The sequence below is a fragment of the Portunus trituberculatus genome, chromosome 20 (genome assembly GCF_017591435.1).
Source record: "Portunus trituberculatus isolate SZX2019 chromosome 20, ASM1759143v1, whole genome shotgun sequence".
In the NCBI taxonomy this organism is placed as follows: domain Eukaryota; kingdom Metazoa; phylum Arthropoda; class Malacostraca; order Decapoda; family Portunidae; genus Portunus; species Portunus trituberculatus.
In genome coordinates this window covers 6718323-6738963 of record NC_059274.1, presented here as the reverse complement: position 1 = coordinate 6738963, position 20641 = coordinate 6718323, and the positions used below count along the sequence as shown (strand labels likewise).

The 20641-nt window shown below is 47.0% G+C and overlaps 1 protein-coding gene across 1 annotated transcript in view; it reads right to left on the bottom strand.

The window, feature by feature from the left end:
* The window catches only part of LOC123506675 (histone-lysine N-methyltransferase PRDM16-like), a 42859-nt gene extending 23344 nt beyond the window's left edge, over positions 1-19515 (bottom strand). The window contains 3 exon segments of the mRNA XM_045258927.1: positions 7450-7550; positions 7553-7828; positions 19206-19515. Of these exon segments, the coding sequence (XP_045114862.1) occupies positions 7450-7550; positions 7553-7828; positions 19206-19245 (417 nt within the window). The 5' untranslated portion in view covers positions 19246-19515.
* Between the last annotated feature and the right edge of the window lie 1126 nt (positions 19516-20641).

Here is a 20641-nt window from a genome sequence, read left to right as displayed (position 1 = left end):
CACAGGCACCACCATCACAATCACCACCACCTCCCTGTACCTGCGCCTCTCATGGGCCTAAACCAGCCTATTGACAGCCAACTGCCCACCATTTACACTGTTTGTGAGCCGTGGACGCCAGTAAACGATGGCCGCCCTTTGTTACCTGGTGCTGACGCCTCCACCTCGCCTTTACCTCCCCATTCCCTCTCCTTCCTCTTCTGCCCTTCTTTCTCCTAGAAACCTTACAAATAGCCTTCTACTTCTACAGATACTTTCTTCCCACCTACTCTCTCTGTCAGTCTCCTCCTTCTCCTTCTCCTCCTCCTCCTCCTCCTCCTCCTCCTCCTCCTCCTCCAGCAGCCTAATCGTGTCCAAACGTCTCTATTCTGTGTTGGATCCATTGTCTCTTTCTACTCCCTTTGAAAATCCTCTTTCTTTGGTATGCGTGCGAAAATCCCGCTAAAGTCAGCACTTGTTTGGTTGGCTCAGTCTTCGCGCGCCAGGGAGTCTCATGAAGTGGGTATGACACAGAATGCACCTTCAACTCGCCCTGAACTTCCACACATTAGAGAAAGGTTGGCGTAGTTTTCTCGGGGCTTTTCTCTCCTCTAGCACGTGCTTGCTTATAGGACAGACAACTTTAGGGGGAGTGAAATGCAGGACCTAGAACTTATCCCTGCTTCTTCTTTGCTCTGAGAATGAGAAATCCCCGAATTTTTCTGCCGTTTGAGTGAGTAATACCGCAATTTGAACCACCAGAGAATTCATGCCTAAAGATCAAATGGCCGACTAGCTAAGCGTGCAACCTTTGCCACTGCCCCGACTCGCGGTGGCAGAAAGAAAAGAGGCGTGCAGAAGGCGACGGCGGAGGGAGAGATTTTCATGTGTGGTCAGAAAAAAAAAAAGCGATATTTTCTGAATTTCCTATAGTGACGTGAAAACTTGTTTATGCATGTCACTGATGGTGGTTGGGATAACATGACAGTAAGGAAAAAATGGTGGGGATGAAGCTTGTAAAAATAGACTGAAGGGGAAGGGGAAAAAGAGGAAGAGGAGGAGGAGGAGGAGGAGGAGGAGATTTACGTAAAACATGTGTCGACTCTTGCTCTCTTAGTAACTTATGCAACCTTAGGACATTAGTTAAGTATGAGCTCCACACATCAGGAGAAATAAAGAAATAGATACGTAGATAAAGCACAGAGACCTCAGGAAGCAAACGAAGCGGAAACAGCTACAAAGACAAAAAAAGCCGCCGAAGAACCCATAAGCACCAAGAAAAGAAGAGAAAAAGAATGAGAAAGAAAAAAAGAGAGAAAGAGAAAGGAAGCCACGAAAACCTGGAACCAATACAAAGCTAAACCTGTGTGCTGACTTCCGCCGGGAGCCGCAGACCTTATGTGTGTGTGTGTGTGTGTGTGTGTGTGTGTGTGTGTGTGTGTGTGTGTGTGTGTGTGTGTGTGTGTGTGCACCCAGGAGCCACCACAGCTGGACCACGCCGCCATGCCTCCTGCAGCGACCCACCCCTCCAGCCCCGCCCTCTCTGAACCCCCCAGCCCGCAGCCCTCCAGTAAATCTTCCTTTCAGCAGCTCCCGGCCACACCAGAATACACAAAACCCATCGGAAACAACAACTGAAATGGCCGTCTCTTTTTCGCTTCCTTTTCAGCGCTCCCAGAAACCGGTTATAAGATTCGTCTGAAGCTGGAGGACACAGACACATATATCTGCCCACCTGAAGGGTTCCCGTGTGTGACTGTGCTCCAGGTAATCTCAGAGGTGCTTTAAGAGGTGTGGAAAGCTACTGAGGTGCGGGAAGGTGTTGAGGAAAGAGAGGCGAACGGGGAAAAGGGAAGCAAGAGGGTGATGGGTGATAGCTGAGAGAGAGAGAGAGAGAGAGAGAGAGAGAGAGAGAGAGAGACATCACCGGCGACACAAGGGAGGAGAGGAGGGATGGGAGGCGCCGTCACCGAGTCGAGGTATACCAGTGTGACCGCGGCAACAATGGAGGCCAGGAGGTCCCCACGAGGGTCCCACAGTGGTCCCGCAGTGGTCCTGATGAGGCGCGACAATAGGACAGTGCTGAGAATCTATATACGCTTCCTGACGTTCACGAGGATGTGCCCCTACTACACCGCCAGGTACACCCCCCCTATACCACGGTACAACCCCCCCTACACCCAAAAGCCACACCCTGTCCACTTGAACACCTCAGAATACACCCAAACCACTTCCCAGGTAACGCCTCGCTCACCTGAATTCCCTACACAGGTACACCTTACATAAATTACCCCAGGTGCTGTGCCCACTCAAGCTAACACCTCGTAAACTACACCTTGCGCTCCTCATTCAGTCTCACCTGTATCATTACTCGGCGTGATCATGAGGAAAAGCTGAGTGTGGTGAGTAAAAGTGTTCAAATTCTCGTTACCTGAGAATCACCTCGGCGTTGTGATTCCCACCTGTGTTGATGAGTGTGAGAAACATTCGTGAGTCTCCAGAGCTACACTAACTAACCATTACTCTTCACGCATTCAGTCTCACCTGCCTTGTTCGTGAGTGGCGAGATGCATAGGTTTGCCCGTCACCCACCACCACCACCACCACCACCACCACTACCACCCAACTACTGTTCAGCTCGCGGCACAAAGACCCTCCAGTGAAAGCAAATGCCAGACCTCATCTTCCGTCTCCTGGCGAGTGATAAAGACGTCTCCAGCTAGTCCATTCATAGGAGCAGACCTGATTGGCTGGCGTCTTGACGAGCCAACAGGTAGGTGACGTGTGACACCCGAATCTGATACTGTCCTTTGAGAGGCGTATTGGACCGGTTCCATCGAGGGAGGGTGACAGCGGCGGCGTGAAGGGATTATAGCGGCCAGGACAATGAGGAAGACCAAGCGCGCTCATCAACAGGCGAAACCAACCTCTTCCTCCTCACGTTTTTCTCCTCCCTCACCCTCCCTTTCCCAGTGAACTTTCCCTTTTTTTTCTTCTTTTTCTCACCTTTCTCATCCTATATTTCACACCTTCCTCTTGTCCCGTCCCTGTTTTTCACCCAATACTCTCATTCGTCCTTCATTTCTACCTTCTCTTTCTAATATCCGAGTTGGCTTCATCTGGTGCGTCTCTCTACTGACATCTCCCCTTTCTCAGTACCTCCATCCCTGTACAGCTCTTCCCTACCCTTCCTCTCCCTCTCCCTCTCCCTCTCAGATGCTGCTCCCTTGAGACTCATTAAGTACACAAGTTGTCTGTGTTCTCCCTAGAGGGTGAGCTCTCACACACACACACACACACACACACACACACACACACTATAAGCATACACAGAGCTAGCGGCGCCTTTGATAAGATGATAAATACAATCTTCTTTGAGGCAGCGAGTTGATGCTTTTATTCTTGATGACAGTCACCCAGTAATCCTGTTTTCCTCCTCTGTTGTCCCTCTCCCTCCCCCTCCTCCACCTTCCCTTCTCTTTCTCTACTTTCCTCCTCCTCCTTCTCCCCCTCTCCTCACTTCTTGACTGCGTTCCTTCTTTCCCTCCCCTCCCACCCTCCCTCCTACCGTCTTTGGCTGCTTACCTTACAATCTTTCCCTCCCTCCCTCCCTCCCTCTCTCCTTTCTGTCATTCTCTCCCTCTCTCTCTGTCTCCGAAGGAAGGATAAATCTATCAGACATGCTTTTATAATTTCCGTCATTGTAAAGTAGTAGTAGTAGTAGTAGTAGTAGTAGTGGTGGTGGTGGTAGTAGTAACAGCAGTAGTAAAGCAGTATGAATTATGTTGTTATTATTATTATTATTGTTATTATGATTATTATTATTTTCATTATTATTATTATATTCATCATTATCACTGAGTAAAGCATCTCTTGGCAGCTTCGTTCAGGAGGCGAGAGGAGAGATCATTATCCGAAACCACGAGGGAGGAGGAGGAGGAGGAGGAGGAGGAGGAGGAAGAGGAGGAGGAGGAGGAGGAGGAGAAAGAGGAGGTGAAGGCTGCATTATACCTATTGTAAGCATCTTCTAATTCATTATATCCTCGGAGACGTTAATCAGGAGGAGGAGGAGGAGGAGGAGGAGGAGGAGGAGGAGGAGTGGATGAGTGTTTAGGAAGAGAGAATGAATACATGGCCGCACTGATAAGATATTCAAAGGTTCCATCATTATGAGCAGGATCTTTAGGCACGAAATGAGGGAGATGAGGTCGCCGCCTTGATAAACCACCGCTAACGAGGTTGTATTTACGCTCTCCTCCTCATAACCCCCATCCTCCTCCTCCTCCTCCTCCTCCTGCTCCTGCTCCTCCTTGTCTGAAGATGAACAGCTGCTGAAGTGGATCGTAGGTTAAAAGATACTGGAGTGAGGGCAACCCACCCACACTCCCCTCAAGGGCTTGGAATACTTAAAGGTTGTATTCCCCCGTCAGGAGCCGCGGCGAGGAACCTTCTGGCTGGACACTCTTGAATGGATTTGAAGAGCAGGAACGTCGTTTAGTAATTATTATCTCTCTTAATCACTACCGAGTCTATTTTGAGGGAAGCCAACGATTAGAGGGCTGGAAGAGGGCGAGGAGGGGAGGCGAGAGGGGAAGGAAAGGGACCGGAGGGAAGGCAAGAGGGAGGAATAGGAAACGCTTGAGAGGTTCCACAATTAAGGAATAGGATGGGAAGTGGGATATTGAAACACCATAAGAGAAAAGAAGGGAAAGAAGGGAAAATAGTGTAGAAAAAACGGGAGAAAGTTTGTGTTCCAGGGACGAAGAGATTTTGGGAGTAAGGAAATTTTGATATGAGAGAATGGAAAGGTGTAAGAAATAATTGGAGAAAGGAAATAAAATAAGAAAATAGATTGAAGAGGGAAAAATATGAAATGAGAAGAAATGCAGAAAAAAAAACTTTCAATTCTCTCTCTCTCTCTCTCTCTCTCTCTCTCTCTCTCTCTCTCTCTCTCTCTCTCTCTCTCTCTCTCTCTCTCTCTCTCTCTCTCTCTCTCTCTGCGGCGGAGGAAAATATCAGCTGTTACGGCAGCAAGTGGGGGTCCTGAGCAGCGAGGCATGGCAAGACCCCCACAGCTGCCACTGACGGCCTTCCTCGCCCCCCTCCTCTTCCCCCCTTAACTTCCCTCAGACTCCCCAGCGCCCATCCCCTTCCCTCACCTCCCCTCACCTCCCCCACCTGTTCCCACTCACCCTAACTCATCATTTTAGTCTTTCTTTTCGTCTCATCTCGCACTTTTGTTCTTTTCTACACTTTTTTTCTTAATTTTCCCTCATTCATTTGTATTTCCTTCAATTTTCTGCTTCTTAAATGACTCCGTTCCGTTTTCTCTCTCCTGCAAATACAACTCCAGCCTCGTACCGACTCACAAATCCACTCCTTTCCTCAAACTTCCAAACTAATCCACTCCCTCATTCCATCTTGACACATATACTCACTCCCCTCATTCCCCTTACCTGCCTCCCCTTGGCCTCCCCTCGCCCCGCATCTCACGCCTGCTCTCACGGGGAAAATCACCCGCTTTGTAAGGCCTCGCGCTCCCTCGCTCCCGCAATCTGTTCCAAAATTCTTTAATGGCCCGGAAGCCAATAACTTCAATCAAGGCCAACCAGGCAGTTAGTCAGGCCAGCTAGCCAAGTCAGGTAGCCAGCCAGTCTCTTAGCCACTCTGCCACATATAAAGCTAGTCAGTTACTCAGTCAGTTAGTCAGCCAGTCACCTAAAAAGCCATACGGTCAGCTTTTCAGTCAGCCAGTCAGTGAGGTCAGATAGCTAACAAACCAGTCACTCAATCAGCCAGTCAGTCACTCTATCAACTCCAGAGGAAGTCAGCCAATCATTCAGCGAACCAGGTACTCAGTCAGCCATGCAATCAGCCAGTCAGTCAGCCACTTCGTCATCGCTAACCAGTTCCTCATCTATTCAGACACACAGACAGACAGGAGACAAACAAAAGGGTCAGTACCGCCCGAGTGACAGACATACAAACGCAATGATGACTGAGACAAGCGAACATAGACAAACAACAGCGGTAGTTAATCAGGAGCCTATTTAAAGAGCCAACAATGGACGAACTGGAGGTAACAGGATCAATAGACAAGCAAACGAGTAAACAGCTAGACAAACAGCCACGGATTTATAGCATGGATGAAAGCAGACACACACACACAGACAGACAGATAGACAGACAGACTACGAGGTCGATATGCAATATACAAATAAAGAAAAAGTGACATGTAAGAGATTTAATGCTATACAGACATGAAAATATGAAGGTAAAGTGGAAAAAAATAATCAAACACACACACACACACACACACACACACACACACACACACACACACACACACACACACACACACACACACACACACACACACACACACACACACCGTCTTCAGGAAATGTGCAAAAATGTGCTATGATTCCTCCCCTTCAGGAGACAAAACTGCAAAGAGAGAGAGAGAGAGAGAGAGAGAGAGAGAGAGAGAGAGAGAGAGAGAGAGAGAGAGAGAGAGAGAGAGAGAGAGGGAGTAAGGGGAGGGGTAAGGGAGATATGTAGGTGGAAAAGAAAATGGAATTGTGAAAGGAATGAATGCGGGGTTAAAAAGAAAACGAGAGGAGTGTGCGTGGCTGCAGACAAAAGAAGTTAAATGTGGATGAGAGTGAGAGGGACGCACGAGGAGCAAGTTCCACCGTGGGGAAGGAAAAGGAGAAACGCGAGAGGGAAATATCCGCACAATGTGAAAAAGAGAGAGAAAATATTGCATTAACGAAGAATGGCTGAATCGCGTTTTTATTACTTGCACTTCGAGGTTTTAGAAATATTTTGAGCGGAAGTCGAGCACGTCCCCAGCTCACCACAAGCGGCGGGTCTTTTCAAGGGGCGGCATCAAGGGCGACGCTGAGCGAATACGGCGCCAAACAATGCCTCGCCGCCACCTCGTCTCGGCAACACGCATCATTATTCCATCTGGCACCAAAATTTTTAGGAAGGCGAGCTTCTAGTGGTCCAAGTGTGACCCGCCGCTAATGGCTGGCGCTTCCTGGAAAGCTTAATGCCTCCCGCAGACAATGGACGACCTGCCCCCGAGACCCACGCCACAAAAGGACTCCAGTTTCGATTCTTGGCCACTTAAGGCCTGACGATGACACATAATGACAAGACCCTCCGGTAAGACAGACCCGGCCCTCCCTCCCTCTGTCTCTCCCCTCAACCCCGCTCACCACAAACATAATCTTCTACTTTCCAAAACCCTTTTTAGTCTGATTGTGTAATGTGGAGATTTGAGAACTTAAAGAGCGTTTATTGTCCGTTTTTCTCTTTAGAAATCAGCGCTCAGAAGACCCCACGAGGAGCCGCTGCCGCTGCCGCAGGGAAGCCGCCAGACAAGTAAAGGCTGTTTGTTGGCGGCGACGGCGGTGACGGCAGCGGCAGCGGCACCGAAACAGCGGCAGTGTATGTACTCACCTCCCAGGCCAGGCTGGGGTCCTTGGCGTTGGCTGTCCATTTCCCGAGGAAGGGGCCGTAGCGGGTGCCGCGGGAGATGCTCTGCTTGGACCACACACCACACCCACGCCCGTGCTGGAAGGGCGCAGCTCAAGCTCGGGCGGCACCGCAGACAGCTGCTGCGTGATGAACCTTTCAGCTGCGGCGCTGAGCTCGGCTGCCGCCCCCGCGGCGTTCATGTTCAGGTCGTGGGAGTCGGGCGTGTTGGTGGGCGTGGGTGAGCCTCGAGGGGCGTGAGGAGAAGACAGAGGCCCACGAGGCGACACGGAGCCTGCCTCAGAGTCCGCCTCGCTCAGGTCACACAGGTCACGGAAGGAGCGGTCGCCTTCCTCGCCCGGGACTGGAAAAGGTCAAACAAAGAACAAATTAGTGGCGGCGCCAACAGCCAACACCTCGCCGTGCCAGCCTCGTCCCTTCACGACGGACCCTCCGCCGAGAGACGAGTTTGTGCCCTCTTTTCATCCCGGAGCTAATGAATGACGGCCCGGCTGGGGCCACAAAGGAGGCGTAAGGCAGCAGATGCAGCGTCCACCGCCTCACACTCCCACCTAACACTCGACACCTTCCCTGACGTCCCTCCGTCACCCTTAAAACTCATCATCACACCAATTAACACATTCAACAGAAAATTAACCAGCAATTATATCCTCCTTATCTGCTGGAGGCGGCGTAATGCGTGTCATATGGCGCGCCGGCTAGGTCTACCGGACGCGCCCAGCCATTGTCACCGCCAGCTCTCTCCTGTGCCCTTTGTCTCGGGCCATTATGCTGCCGCAGGCCCGTCTCGCGCCATGCCGGGCTAACGTGTCCCTGGTGCTGGCATCTCAACACCCCCTCAGCTGAACACGTGACCATTCTAATGATAACTTAACTGGACAGGAAGATGACACTTGTCAGCACAGCACAACTCAACGTTAGGAAGATAAAAACTTGAACACTACGCTTTGTATACAGAACGACGCAGCAATGCAGAAGTACACAGCACAGCAGACTAGACCACATCAAACCAGACAGACAGACAGACAGACAGCAAGCACAGCAGTTGATCGAGCTATGACGAGCTGTGGCATGACTTTCTTTTGCTGCTCAACAAGTCTTAATTACCGTGATTATAGACTTTTTTCACCCTCTTGTCCTGAGCTTTAGTGGGTGTTCTGTACCCTGCGTGTGCCTTCGTGTGTGTGTGTGTGTGTGTGTGTGTGTGTGTGTGTGTGTGTGTGTGTGTGTGTGTGTGTGTGTGCGAACATGTGTGCGCTTGTGTGCGTGTGTGTGTGTGTTTCCGCTTGTGCATAGCTGTTTACATTTGACCTCCTTTTTACGTGTGTTTACATATGAACGCGTGTGTTTGGGGCCGCGGAGTGCGTGGATGGTGGGGAGCGGAGGGGGGGACATTAATATGGAAGGGGGAGGGAAGAAGGGGAGAGAGGGGAGGGTATTCTAGAGCCGTGATTCAGATCAGTGCACATCTTCTGTCTCACTAATCAGGCTTCCTCCCTTCCCTACCTCCCCCATCCCCCCACCAAGCAGCAGCGTCCCCTTCTCATGGCGCTGATGGGAATAATGGAAGGGGAGGGGCGGGATGGGTAGTGAAGAAAGGGGTGATGTATGGGACGGTGATTAGGGTGTGTGTTGGTGCTTGTGAAGGCGTGTGAAACTTTGAAGTGAGAATAAGTATGTAGACAATTAAGAAAGAAGGTATGATGGGTAGATAGATAGATAGATAGATAGATAGATAAATGGACAGACTGATTGACTGATAGAGATGAATAGATGGATTGATAAATAGATAGGTTAATGATCGTATTTTGTGTTTTACTTTACACACACACACACACACACACACACACACACACACACACACACACACACACACACACACACACACACACACACACACACACACACACACACACGAAACTAGGTCAGCTCCTGCCACACCTGTTTTGTGTCCATTATGTCTGTACTGACGCCGTGATGTAATATGAAATGACAGCTTTAACAACAATTCACCATAGCGTTAGGAGTGACTATAGAAACGAAATTAGAGTGTATAGTGTTTAGTGGTGGTGGTGGCTAGTGGTGGTGGTGGTGGTGGTGCGAGTATTTAGCCAAGAACACTCACTCTACCTGTTTACACCTGGCCTGCGGGTGTGTATCTGGACGTGTCTTCCCCCACCACCCACGCGGCCTCCTCCCACCCATCACTCCCGCTTTCCACAACGCATAACGCCTATAACCTGATCACTTCACCATGCACACCCATCCACAACTCCACACCAGCCTCGAGTCACGTGTCATTACTACTCCTCTCGTTTTTCTCAGTTATAATCAGCGAAGGGCAGGAGTGGCGGTTCAAAATGGCGTGATCGAGGATAAATAGAAGGAGACAGCAGGGGTGAGGGAGGGAAGGGCCTCGTGTACGTGCCCAAGAAGACAGGACTGTTGACAGAGCGGAGCCAGGCCGCATCGTCGCTTGACTTACATATATACACGTCTCTCGCTGGCTTGTTGGCTCACTATCCCTCATCACCCAGACCCTCTCTCTCTCTCTCTCTCTCTCTCTCTGAATCTTACTTTTCTGGGGGTTTTCTGCTTTTCACAATATGTTCCTTTGTGTTTCTATTTTCCCCTCTCTCTCTCTCTCTCTCTCTCTCTCTCTCTCTCTCTCTCTCTCTCTCTCTCTCTCTCTCTCTCTCTCTCTCTCTCTCTCTCTCTCTCTCTCTCTCTCTCTCTCTCTCTCTCTCTCTCTCTCTCTCTCTCTCTATGGAAGGAACAGTCTCGATACACGCGAGATGAGGACTGCGGCGAGTGTGTTTGCCTTGTGGACGTTTGTTTTACATTCTTCATTCTTTCTCCACGTTATGTTATGAATTTTTTAGGAGGGTGAGTCGAGGTATTGTCTCTCTTAGCCATGGCCTTCCTGGCGGGCGTCGCTCATTACCTCCGCCTCTATCTCACCAAGGAACGTGACTTTACCCTCATCTTCACCGCGGCGACCACCGACCCCTCCACTTGTTGCTCATTTACAAAGAAAATCTCCTCTTTTGGGTTAGATTGACTTGTGGAGGGAATGAATGAGACGCCGCTGAACCTCACTGCCCGCTGACCACACTCCACAACCACCACCACCACCACCACCTCTCTCCCTCCATTGGTAATCAGACAGCCAATGATTACTAGCATTTTCCACGAAGGTTTTTTTTTTCTGTGTATTTCCTATTTTGGAGTTTTCGAAGCACCGCAGATGTATTTTTTGGTCTATTTGATGCTGGGCTTAATTTTCATTGCCATTCCGTTTGGACAGCACATCGTAACTAAAAAGTAAACAGTAGAAATATGATAAAAAGTCAAATATTTGGAGACTGAAAAAGCATCATTCTTAAAAAAAAATAAGGAAAGAAAAAGATAAAGAAAAGAAAATTAAGAAAAACAAAAAGGAAAGGTCCCATGGCAGACGATTCAGCCACACCTGGAATATAAGGAAGTGGATGCTGCGGGACTGAAAAATTTAAGACACTATGGAATATTTTCTTATGGTGGAATTTCTTTAGATTTTGTGTATTTTAGTGGATTTTTAGTGGATTTTTTGTAATGGAACATCCTCTTGTGAATTTCTTTTGTATTGGATCTTCGTGTAATTTTCATGTAGTCGATTTTTCTGTTGTGGATATTCTTGTGGATTTTCTCATCAGTCATCCTGGAAGCCACAGAGATACGAGTCACTGTGAGCAGAGAGAGCGCTGGGGCACAAACTAGGACGTTCCGTGCCGCTCATCACCAAACAGCTCGGTCACGTTATCAGCGAGGCGCGTAAAAAGGAGATTATCGAGGAAGTCAGGCTGAACTGCGCCTCTTTGCTGAGGAGGCAGAGTCCCCGCGCCACTCACCACGTTGATAATCTTGCACGCTGAAGAAATATTGGGGTTAGCGGGAGTGTTCCTGCATGACAGATCTTTGACACTAAGCAAATGAGCAAAACAAGCCAGGAATTCTCTCTCTCTCTCTCTCTCTCTCTCTCTCTCTCTCTCTCTCTCTCTCTCTCTCTCTCTCTCTCTCTCTCTCTCTCTCACCTGTGGGCGCACCTTGAGGGCTGCCCGGAAGGAATGAGACACGGGTGGTGGGTCGAGACGCTCAGTTCCCCTTTTGAGTGACCTCGCATTAATTTCGCTTTTGCCCAGCCCGGAGGCGGCACCTTTGTTCATGGTTATCAAACGACCCGACCACCTCGTTGGCTCGTCAAGTCCGCGGCACATATGGGGCGGCGGAGGGTGACGGAAGGCACCTTTATGTGGGGCCGGATATTGGCTGTGGCTGGGGCGGAGGGGCGGCTCAACCTGTCACTGCCTTGCCTGTCTTCCCTGTGAGGCGCTAGACAGGATTGCTGGAGCTTCTTTAGTGTGTGTGTGTGTGTGTGTGTGTGTGTGTGTGTGTGTGTGTGTGTGTGTGTGTGTGTGTGTGTGTGTGTGTGTGTGTGTGTGTAAAATGCAAGCATCTTATATCGGTCATGCTTTATAAACTGATCACCCGCTCCTCCTCTTCTTCCTCTCTTGTCCACGGGGGAGAGGTTACCCCATGTGTTGTCTGGGCGGCGTGACTTCCCCGGCGGCGCTCCATCATGCCGGGTCACGCCGCCGCTGACAGCTGATTGGTAAGCCTCAGGGCGGTGCGCTGAGCCCTCCGTCAATATTTTGAGCTCAGGAAACGCTGACGACATCTTCCTTCCTCCTCTTGTTACCTCCTCTTCCTCATGTTACCTCCTTCTCCTCCTCCTCTTCGTGTCTTTACTATTATTGTTATTATTCCTTCCACCTTTTCCCTCTCCTTTTCTTGGTTTACTGACATTATGATCACTTTTCCTCCTCCTCCTCCTCCTCCTCCTCCTCCTCCTCCTATTACTACTACTACTACTACTACTACTACTACTACTACTACTACTACTACTACTACTACTACTACAATTCTTAAAACGCAACGTATCGACCATTCTCGGCTTTCATGCGTATGGACGCATTCACTGTGCATGTGTGTGTGTGTTTGTGTGTGTGTGTGTGTGTGTGTGTGTGTGTGTGTGTCCGTTATCTAGAATTACCGATAAGGTGCTGAATCAGGACACTCTTGTTGCCTGTGACGATGACTATTATTGTTATTGTTATTGCTGTTTATTGCTGTTTATTGCTGTATTGTTGGTGCTGACGCTGTTGTTGCTGCTGCTGATGTTACTGCTGCGCCGTTAAGACTCTTCGGAACTCAGCATCCTATGATAACACAATGCTTGAAAGAGAAGGGAAGGGAAGGGATGATAGGGAGGATAGTGAAAGGAAGGAAGGAAGGGAAGGAGCGATTAAATAAAGGATAATTAATAAAAAGAAATGGATGGAAGAAAAACTAAGGAACTGGTAGAAAAGTGAAAGCAAAGTGACGAAAATTAAAAATGTAGGAAGAAAGTGAAGAGAAGAGAAAGAAAGGTAAGAAAAAATGAGGAAGTAATGAGAGTGAGTAAAGGAAAAGAAATGGAGATGGAAGAGAGAGGATGGGGGAAGGAAGGGACAACTGACGAACCTTCCAACATCTGTCCCTCAATAAAACGTCTTTCCCATCACATTACACAATTCTGGGTTAGGTAAGCTGGGAAGGAAGCAAATCAGGAAAGGGGTGAGGAAAAAAATAGAACAGGAAAGAGGATTAGAGACAGGGACAAGGGAAGAAGAAGCAGGGCAAAGAGGGGCTAGAATAACGGAAATGGTAAAGGAATGAAGGGAAAAGGGAGAGCTGCGGATAAAAGGGAGGTAGGGAAATTAGGGAAAAAAAAAAGAGAGGGAAATATAGGTAAGGGGAAAACTGGTTCAACTAAAGGAACTGGAAATAGAAAATGAAAGATCTGGTAAATGACAAAATGAAAGAAATAGGAAAAGAAAAGAAAACGTGGCGCAGTATACTAAAATGAGAGAAAGAAGGCTAGGGAACGTATGAGTAAAGAAAAGTTAAGAATGATAAGGGAATGTGAAGAAAAGCGATAAGACAACATGGAGGATACGCAAAAGAGGCCATCAGATAACTAGATAAAAAAAAAATAGATAAAGAAAACATTAAGAAGATAAACCAAATGAAATAAAAGGAGGGATTAACTAACATATGAGAGAAAACGAAGCAAAAAAAAAAAAAAATAAGAAAAAAAAGAAGAAAAAAAAGAGAGTGACAGAGAGAGCAGAGACATGATAGACTGAAGGAAAGATATATAAAAAGAAAACAAGAAACCAAAAAGAAAAAATAACAAGATGAGAGGCCTACAATTAAGAAACCCCGAAAAATAGACACAGATAGAGAAGACCCAGGTATACACAGCAATAAGAGACGCTGACCTCAACACCTAACAGAATCAACCAGCACAGATACACTCGGCACACACTCAGCAAGCACTCATCAAGCACTCAGCAAGCACTCAGCACCTTCCAGATAATAGCACTCCTCAATTGTACATCCGGGGCAGCTTTCCCATAAGTCCACAGGTGAGCAAATGTTTACACCGGACACTAATCAATAAAATGGAGTGTAAGGACAAATAACCTGCAGCGTTCACCCATAAATAAATAAATGAAATGCTCCCAATACGCTCCCTTCTCCCTGTTGTGATGTGTGCTCTCCCTACCCTCCTCCTTCCTCCCTACTTCTCCCTTCTCCTCTCCCTCGCCTCGTGTGGGTGTGTATGGGGAAGAGTGAGGGTGATGTTGATAGGATAATTTGGGTGCTTGTGATTTGTTGTTGGTGGTGGTGGTGGTAGTGGTGTGGTGGTGTGAATATATAGTGTTGATTTTTGTGGTAATAATTTTCATAGTCTAAGTTACTTTTAGTGGCGTTGGTTTTGTGGTAATAATAGTAATAATAATAATAGTAATAATAATAATAATAATAATAATAATAATAATAATAATAATAATAACGCAATTCTTGGAAACTTCAGAAAAAAAAAGACGGGCTGGCAGAAAAACAAATCTTGAACAACGATTCGCTAACATAAACATTGATAGAAACAGTACCAACACACACACACACACACACACACACACACACACACACACACACACACACACACACACACACACACACACACACACACGAAAATAAGTTGATAATAAGAATAGGAATAATAGACAGTAAAGATATCAGATGGCAATTCCTGGGAGCAACTTAAAAAAAAAAAGGAAGAAAGAAATACGACGAGTAGGAATAAACGAGTAAGAAGGAAGGAAAAGCTTAGGGAGTAATCTCGTGTAAGTGGGACAACGCCGAGAATAAAAGAAACGACGGATCAGATGAAGGAAAAGCGAAGATTATAATGTGTATCAAAACTTTCAGGAAAAAAAAAAAACTCATATTGATATTTCCATAAACTAGGAAAAGATGAAATGTGACTATGTGTATAATTTTGTGTCTAAATATTTTTGTTACCCTGTATAAATTAAATAGAAATCTTGATCTTTTTACCTTCACACATGGAACTAACTTCAAAGTAGGCAAGAGCATTTTCATTCAAGGTAAAGTATATGGAATAATATTTTAACCATGAAAATATGAATAAGAAAAAAAAAAGCAACGTAATCCCATAAACATGACATACTGTAACATGTAAACATTCAAATCGTGAAAAGAAACGGGAGATTTATCACATTTGAACCATTTCCCTTCTATTTATTTCCCTCCCTCAGTCTCGTATTTCTAAAACTTCCCAAATCGACTTGGACCCTCTTAATCACTTGGTTTTTAATTTGGTGTGGCTGTGGGGCAGTGTGTGCGTGGGTGAGAGCGCGTTATTGATCGTGTGACCTTCAGTGTTGTGAGGGAAAAAGGGGGACACACGAAGATTATTACTCACACACACTCACACTCACACACACACACACACACACACACACACACACACACACACACACACACACACACACACACACATCATTGGCTATTCATATATACACATTTGGTTTGTATTAAGTAATTATTTTTTTATTTAATCTATTTATTTATTTTTTTATTTATATCTTTTAGCTGAAATGTTGTGATTAATGTACAGTATACTCTAGAGAAATGTATAGTAGTTGTAGTAGTAGTAGTAGTAGTAGTAGTAGTAGTAGTAGTAGTAGTAGTAGTAGTAGTAGTAGTAGTAGTAGTAGTAGTAGTAGTAGTATATTAATTGTAGTAAGGTGTAGTTCATCTCAAATATCTTCTTTTCTTTTCTTTTTTTCTCTCAATAGACAGTAACAATGGAGATAGTGTTGCGATGATAGAGTGGATAATGATAACCATGATAAAAATTGATAGAAATAAAATATTGTAATAATGATGACAGTTTTAAAGGTAATGACGATACTAGTTAAAAGAATAATAATGATAACAATGATAATGATGAAAGAATACACACACATACACACACACACACACAGACACACACACATTCGGAACACATTTAGTTTGCTTTAATTCGAATTGTCTTTATTAAATGTCCAGGTGTCCATGACTTTAGCACACTTAAGAAGGATAAACCAATTTGAAAACATGATGAATATAAGACAGGTGGAAAAGAAAATTACAAAAAACAAACACCCTTCCTTGTACTTTCCTAGTGATGTATTTTGTATGGATGTATGTATATATGTATGTTTGTTTAGTGTTTTTATGACGTTCATTTATGTAGTTATTTTTCAGATGGTGTGGGAAATTCAAGATAGCAGAAAATAAGGTAATTAAATTGTTTCGTTCTGTATTTTATCGTATTTAGTTTTTTTGTGTGTGTGTATTTACTGAAGGTGTGTGTTTCTTTTTTGTTATGTGTGTTTCGTGTTATATAATTTTTGTTCAGCGCTTTAAGCATTCTTTATGTCTTGTCTGACTTGGTTTTCTTCTTGGTATTTCCGGTCATCAATTTTGTATATACTACACATACACACACACACACACACACACACACACACACACACACACACACACACACACACACACACAATAACTGAATAAATAAAGAAGTAAATATATACAAGAATAACTTATGATAAGTATACAAAACAAACACACACACACACACACACACACACACACACACACACACACACACACCAATATCACACTTGACCAAACAAATATATAATAATACATCGACCCTTTAACAAGACGAAGAAAAATTAGTGCCGTAACATAACATTATTTTTCTCCTCCACAAACTCTTGAAATTACGAGCTCTGTGCTGTAATATCTTTAGTAGCGCAAGGGGGGTGGAGAATTTGCATAATATTTTTTTTTCTTATTTCTCTCTTTATTTTCTTGTCTTTCTACGTCTTTCCATCTAACACAAAGTCAATGAGGGAGCAAAAGAGGTTAAGATGTCATGGAAATCTTTCTTTGACGCTTCGCTAACTACTGATTTCTTACGTTTCTGTTTGCGTGGTTATGCTGGTAGTAGTAGCAGTAGTAGTAGTAGTAGTAGTAGTAGTAGTAGTAGTAGTAGTAGTAGTAGTAGTAGTAGTAGTAGTAGTAGTAGTAGTAGTAGTAGTAGTAGTAGTAGTAGTAGTAGTAGTAGTAGTAGTAGTAGTATACAGTAGTAGTAATATGTATGTGTGTATATTTATGTGGTGGCATTTCAATGATACTAGAAGCTGTTGCAAGAGAGAGAGAGAGAGAGAGAGAGAGAGAGAGAGAGAGAGAGAGATAATTACACAAAAAATCACAAAGGAACCGGTAAAAGCGAATCTAAATAAGAAAAAATCTTCAAAGCGGATAATCAAGAGAGAGAGAGAGAGAGAGAGAGAGAGAGTCATAACCCAGCCATGTCAACTCCCTCTGTTTATGTCGAAGTGAACACTCAACACATTTCTGGGAGTCATGAATAATTCGTGAGCGGGATGCGAGTCTTGGTTGGATGGAGACTTTAGTGAGCAATAAAGTAAATCGTTTCTCGTACAGACCGCGAGACACACGAGACCAGATACCGAGAACCCAAGAGAGAGAGAGAGAGAGAGAGAGAGAGAGAGAGAGAGAGAGAGAGATGACTTAGAACAGCGCCACGTAAAGGAGAACAAAGGCGATGAAATTAACTGGTAAAAATAGGAATACCGTAGGAAACAAGGATCACAGGAAGACAAGAGGCGTTGCAGAACAAAAGCCGCTCATCACAACGAGCGCCGCGCTGGTGAAAGCCAAAGACACGGACAAAAGGGGAACGAACACTCCAATTAAATAAGAGCAGAGATTGTTGCAGTGTCTTTAAGGACGTTCATAGTAGCGAGCTTTCCGATGAATTTGATACTTGGGAAATTGACGAATGATAATGAAATAAGGTGCTCTTGAAATGAAAGTGCGTAGGATTAATAAATTGAAAGGAAATTGATTTAGGTCTCACATTGTCTCTAGAAACGCACTATACATAATTTTTGTGGTTATCCTCAAATATATTAAGTTCTCACATTCTCCTGCACTTATATAAGCTGCACACTTTGAACCGCTAAATAATAAGCGATAGGGAAAAAATGAGGGAAAAAAATGTCTTCCTAGAAACAAAAGGTGTGAGCACAAAAAATGAAGTCATCTGATATTTCATTACATGATTTTTTTTTTTTTTTAACCCTTTTACGAAACCCTCGACTCAAGTGAATGGATTCCTGGTAGCAATTGACGCAGATTGGGCCGCACCTCGTCGCACAGCAATAGTTAGTGGCCACAAGGGACGGGGAGCTGCGGTAATAGCACATGATGGCAAGGAAAGCACAACAGACCTGCAGGCGGCGTGTGAGGCAAGCACGAGTGACGGTCCGGTGTTGTACAATCTGGTGTCAGCCAAGGACGCCAAACAAGGACCACGCAACACCACTCGGTGAAGGTGAATTAATTATGCATGATATTCTTCAATTCTGGTGACTAATGTATTTATTTTACGCTGCCAGTGTGTTGCGTGAGAGTCGCGGCGCCACCCACCCTGGCTAGTGCAGGAGGGCGGCAGCGCGGGCGTGGCGGCGGAGGGAGGACGGCAGGCAGGCCAGAGGAGCGGTAAGTGGCCGCCACCCGCCCTGAGCTCTAATCCCAATGATCATTACCGGCTCAGGATCGATTCTCGGGAAGTAGCAAAATTACGCGGCAATTACACTGCTGTCGACTCTCCCTGACGTATGGCGATCGAAAACCCGTGAGGCTGAGTCCCGTGGGGCGTCGAGGTTCCCGCTCCGACGGTGATGCCCGAGCCTCCGTCTCCTGCCGCGGCGTGGGCTGTGCCGCGTTCATGAAGCTTTGTCGCCAAAATCTGTTGTCCACAGAGCACCACAGGCATGACTTTATAGGCTTAGTTATCTCAATTTAATGAGGAAGCGCCGGGCCGCACGACACAACGGGATGACAATCGCACATGTGTCTTCCTTGGCTGTTTACTATGGGGTGCTCCTTTGGGTCCCCGATGGTGGGTGCCCTGCGTGTGAGGCTGAGAGTGCCCAGGCAGATGTCACAAACTACCCTCAGGATTACTGATCAACGCCAGTCAACCTCGCATTCTGCACCAAAAGTCTTCGCTGAACTTGTTATCTTGGTAACTTTCAATGAAAACAATACTGCGTTGTATAATGAACTGAATTACATTAATTGCTAAAACACACTAGTTGTTGTAAGTGAGGAACTGACAATGCAGTGATGAACGATGGTGTGCAGGAGAGGGAAGGGAGGAGGGGCTGGCAGGGCGCGGTACTCACCTAAGTTGTCTTGGGGAGGAGGGAAGAGGAGAGAAGTCATGGCCGGAGCGTCTCCCTCCTGCTGGTGGTGTCGCTGCTGCTGTGGCTGATGCGTCTGCCCGGAAAGTGTTACTGTCACTGGCACTGTCTTGACACTCACATCCACTATCCTAGTCAAGGTTTATCGCGGCACTGCACGCGTCCGATGCGTCTCGGATGGCGGCGTGGCCCTCAGTGGGGCTCCTCCCGGCGAAGAGGCGTGGGGCCGGAGGGAGGCGGGGCTCAGGGTACACAGGACACGGAAGGACAGTCGCCGCGTCCTCCCAGGTCCCGGCCGCGAATGAATCTCGGCAGAAGAAACGTCTTACGCTCATCTCCGGCGCGTCGCAGGGGCGGGGCGGCCAGCGCGGGGAGGAGCCTGGCCCTCACCCGCTGGCCAATGGGGGCGCGCGACACATCTCCGGGCGAGCCGCCACTATCGCTTCACCAGCATGTAAAACCACCTCTATATTGAAGTTTATTCCTAATGGAAAGGGACGGAAATCACGTACTTGGGTGTTCATAACCAGGTCGGCATTTGAGGCGAGGGAAGGACGAAATCTCGGGGATCGGCGCGACCTTCGGAGTCCCGCGTCCTGCCCTCCGTCACTGCCCTCCCTCCCTCCCTCCCTCCCTCCCTCCATCGCAAGACAATTTTATACACAGTGCCCTAGACGGAGCGAGAGTAATGCGTCTCCCGCCATCCTTAGTGGCCTCGTTATATACACCGGCGGGAAGTTTTGGGCGGTGGGCGGCAGGCCTCTCACGCCCCATTAGCCGCCCGCCGGAGTGGCCGCGCGGGCACGAACCACCGGAATCACTTCATATTTCTGACGAGGCTGACGTCTCCGCCGCCGCTGCTGCCGCTGCCGCCTGCCTTCCACACATCCGCTCCTCCGGTTGTCCTTCAGCGGGAGTGAGGGGCGGCTGCGTCTCTGCCTCGCGTCCCCAGCCATTGGAGGATAAAGAGTCGTGGGCACAATAACGCTGTTTTATGTCCACCTGGAGTCCATTACCTTAAGTGATCAATAGAGGAGCGCGTCCGGCCTCAAGACTCCTCATGTTGACACAACGACGCCCCTCCGCCGCCCCCGCCTCCCCCGACCCTCGTAAAGCTTCACACTTAATGGAATTTTTTTTTTAATAATTATTTACTATGTGTCGTTTCGCTGTGGCATTCTCACCATCGACAATCAATGGCCACCAATGTCCTGACGCACCTTTCCCCTTTCTCTCTCTCTCTCTCTCTCTCTCTCTCTCTCTCTCTCTCTCTCTCTCCCCTTCCAATAAATTACCTCCGATCCTGATTCCACCTCGCCCAGCTCCCCTGCGCCACTCAGCAGAAAGTGGCGCTCGCTCTGACCGTATTCAGGAAGAGCGCCGCGTCTGCCGCTCCTCCAGGTTGTGTGTGTGTGTGT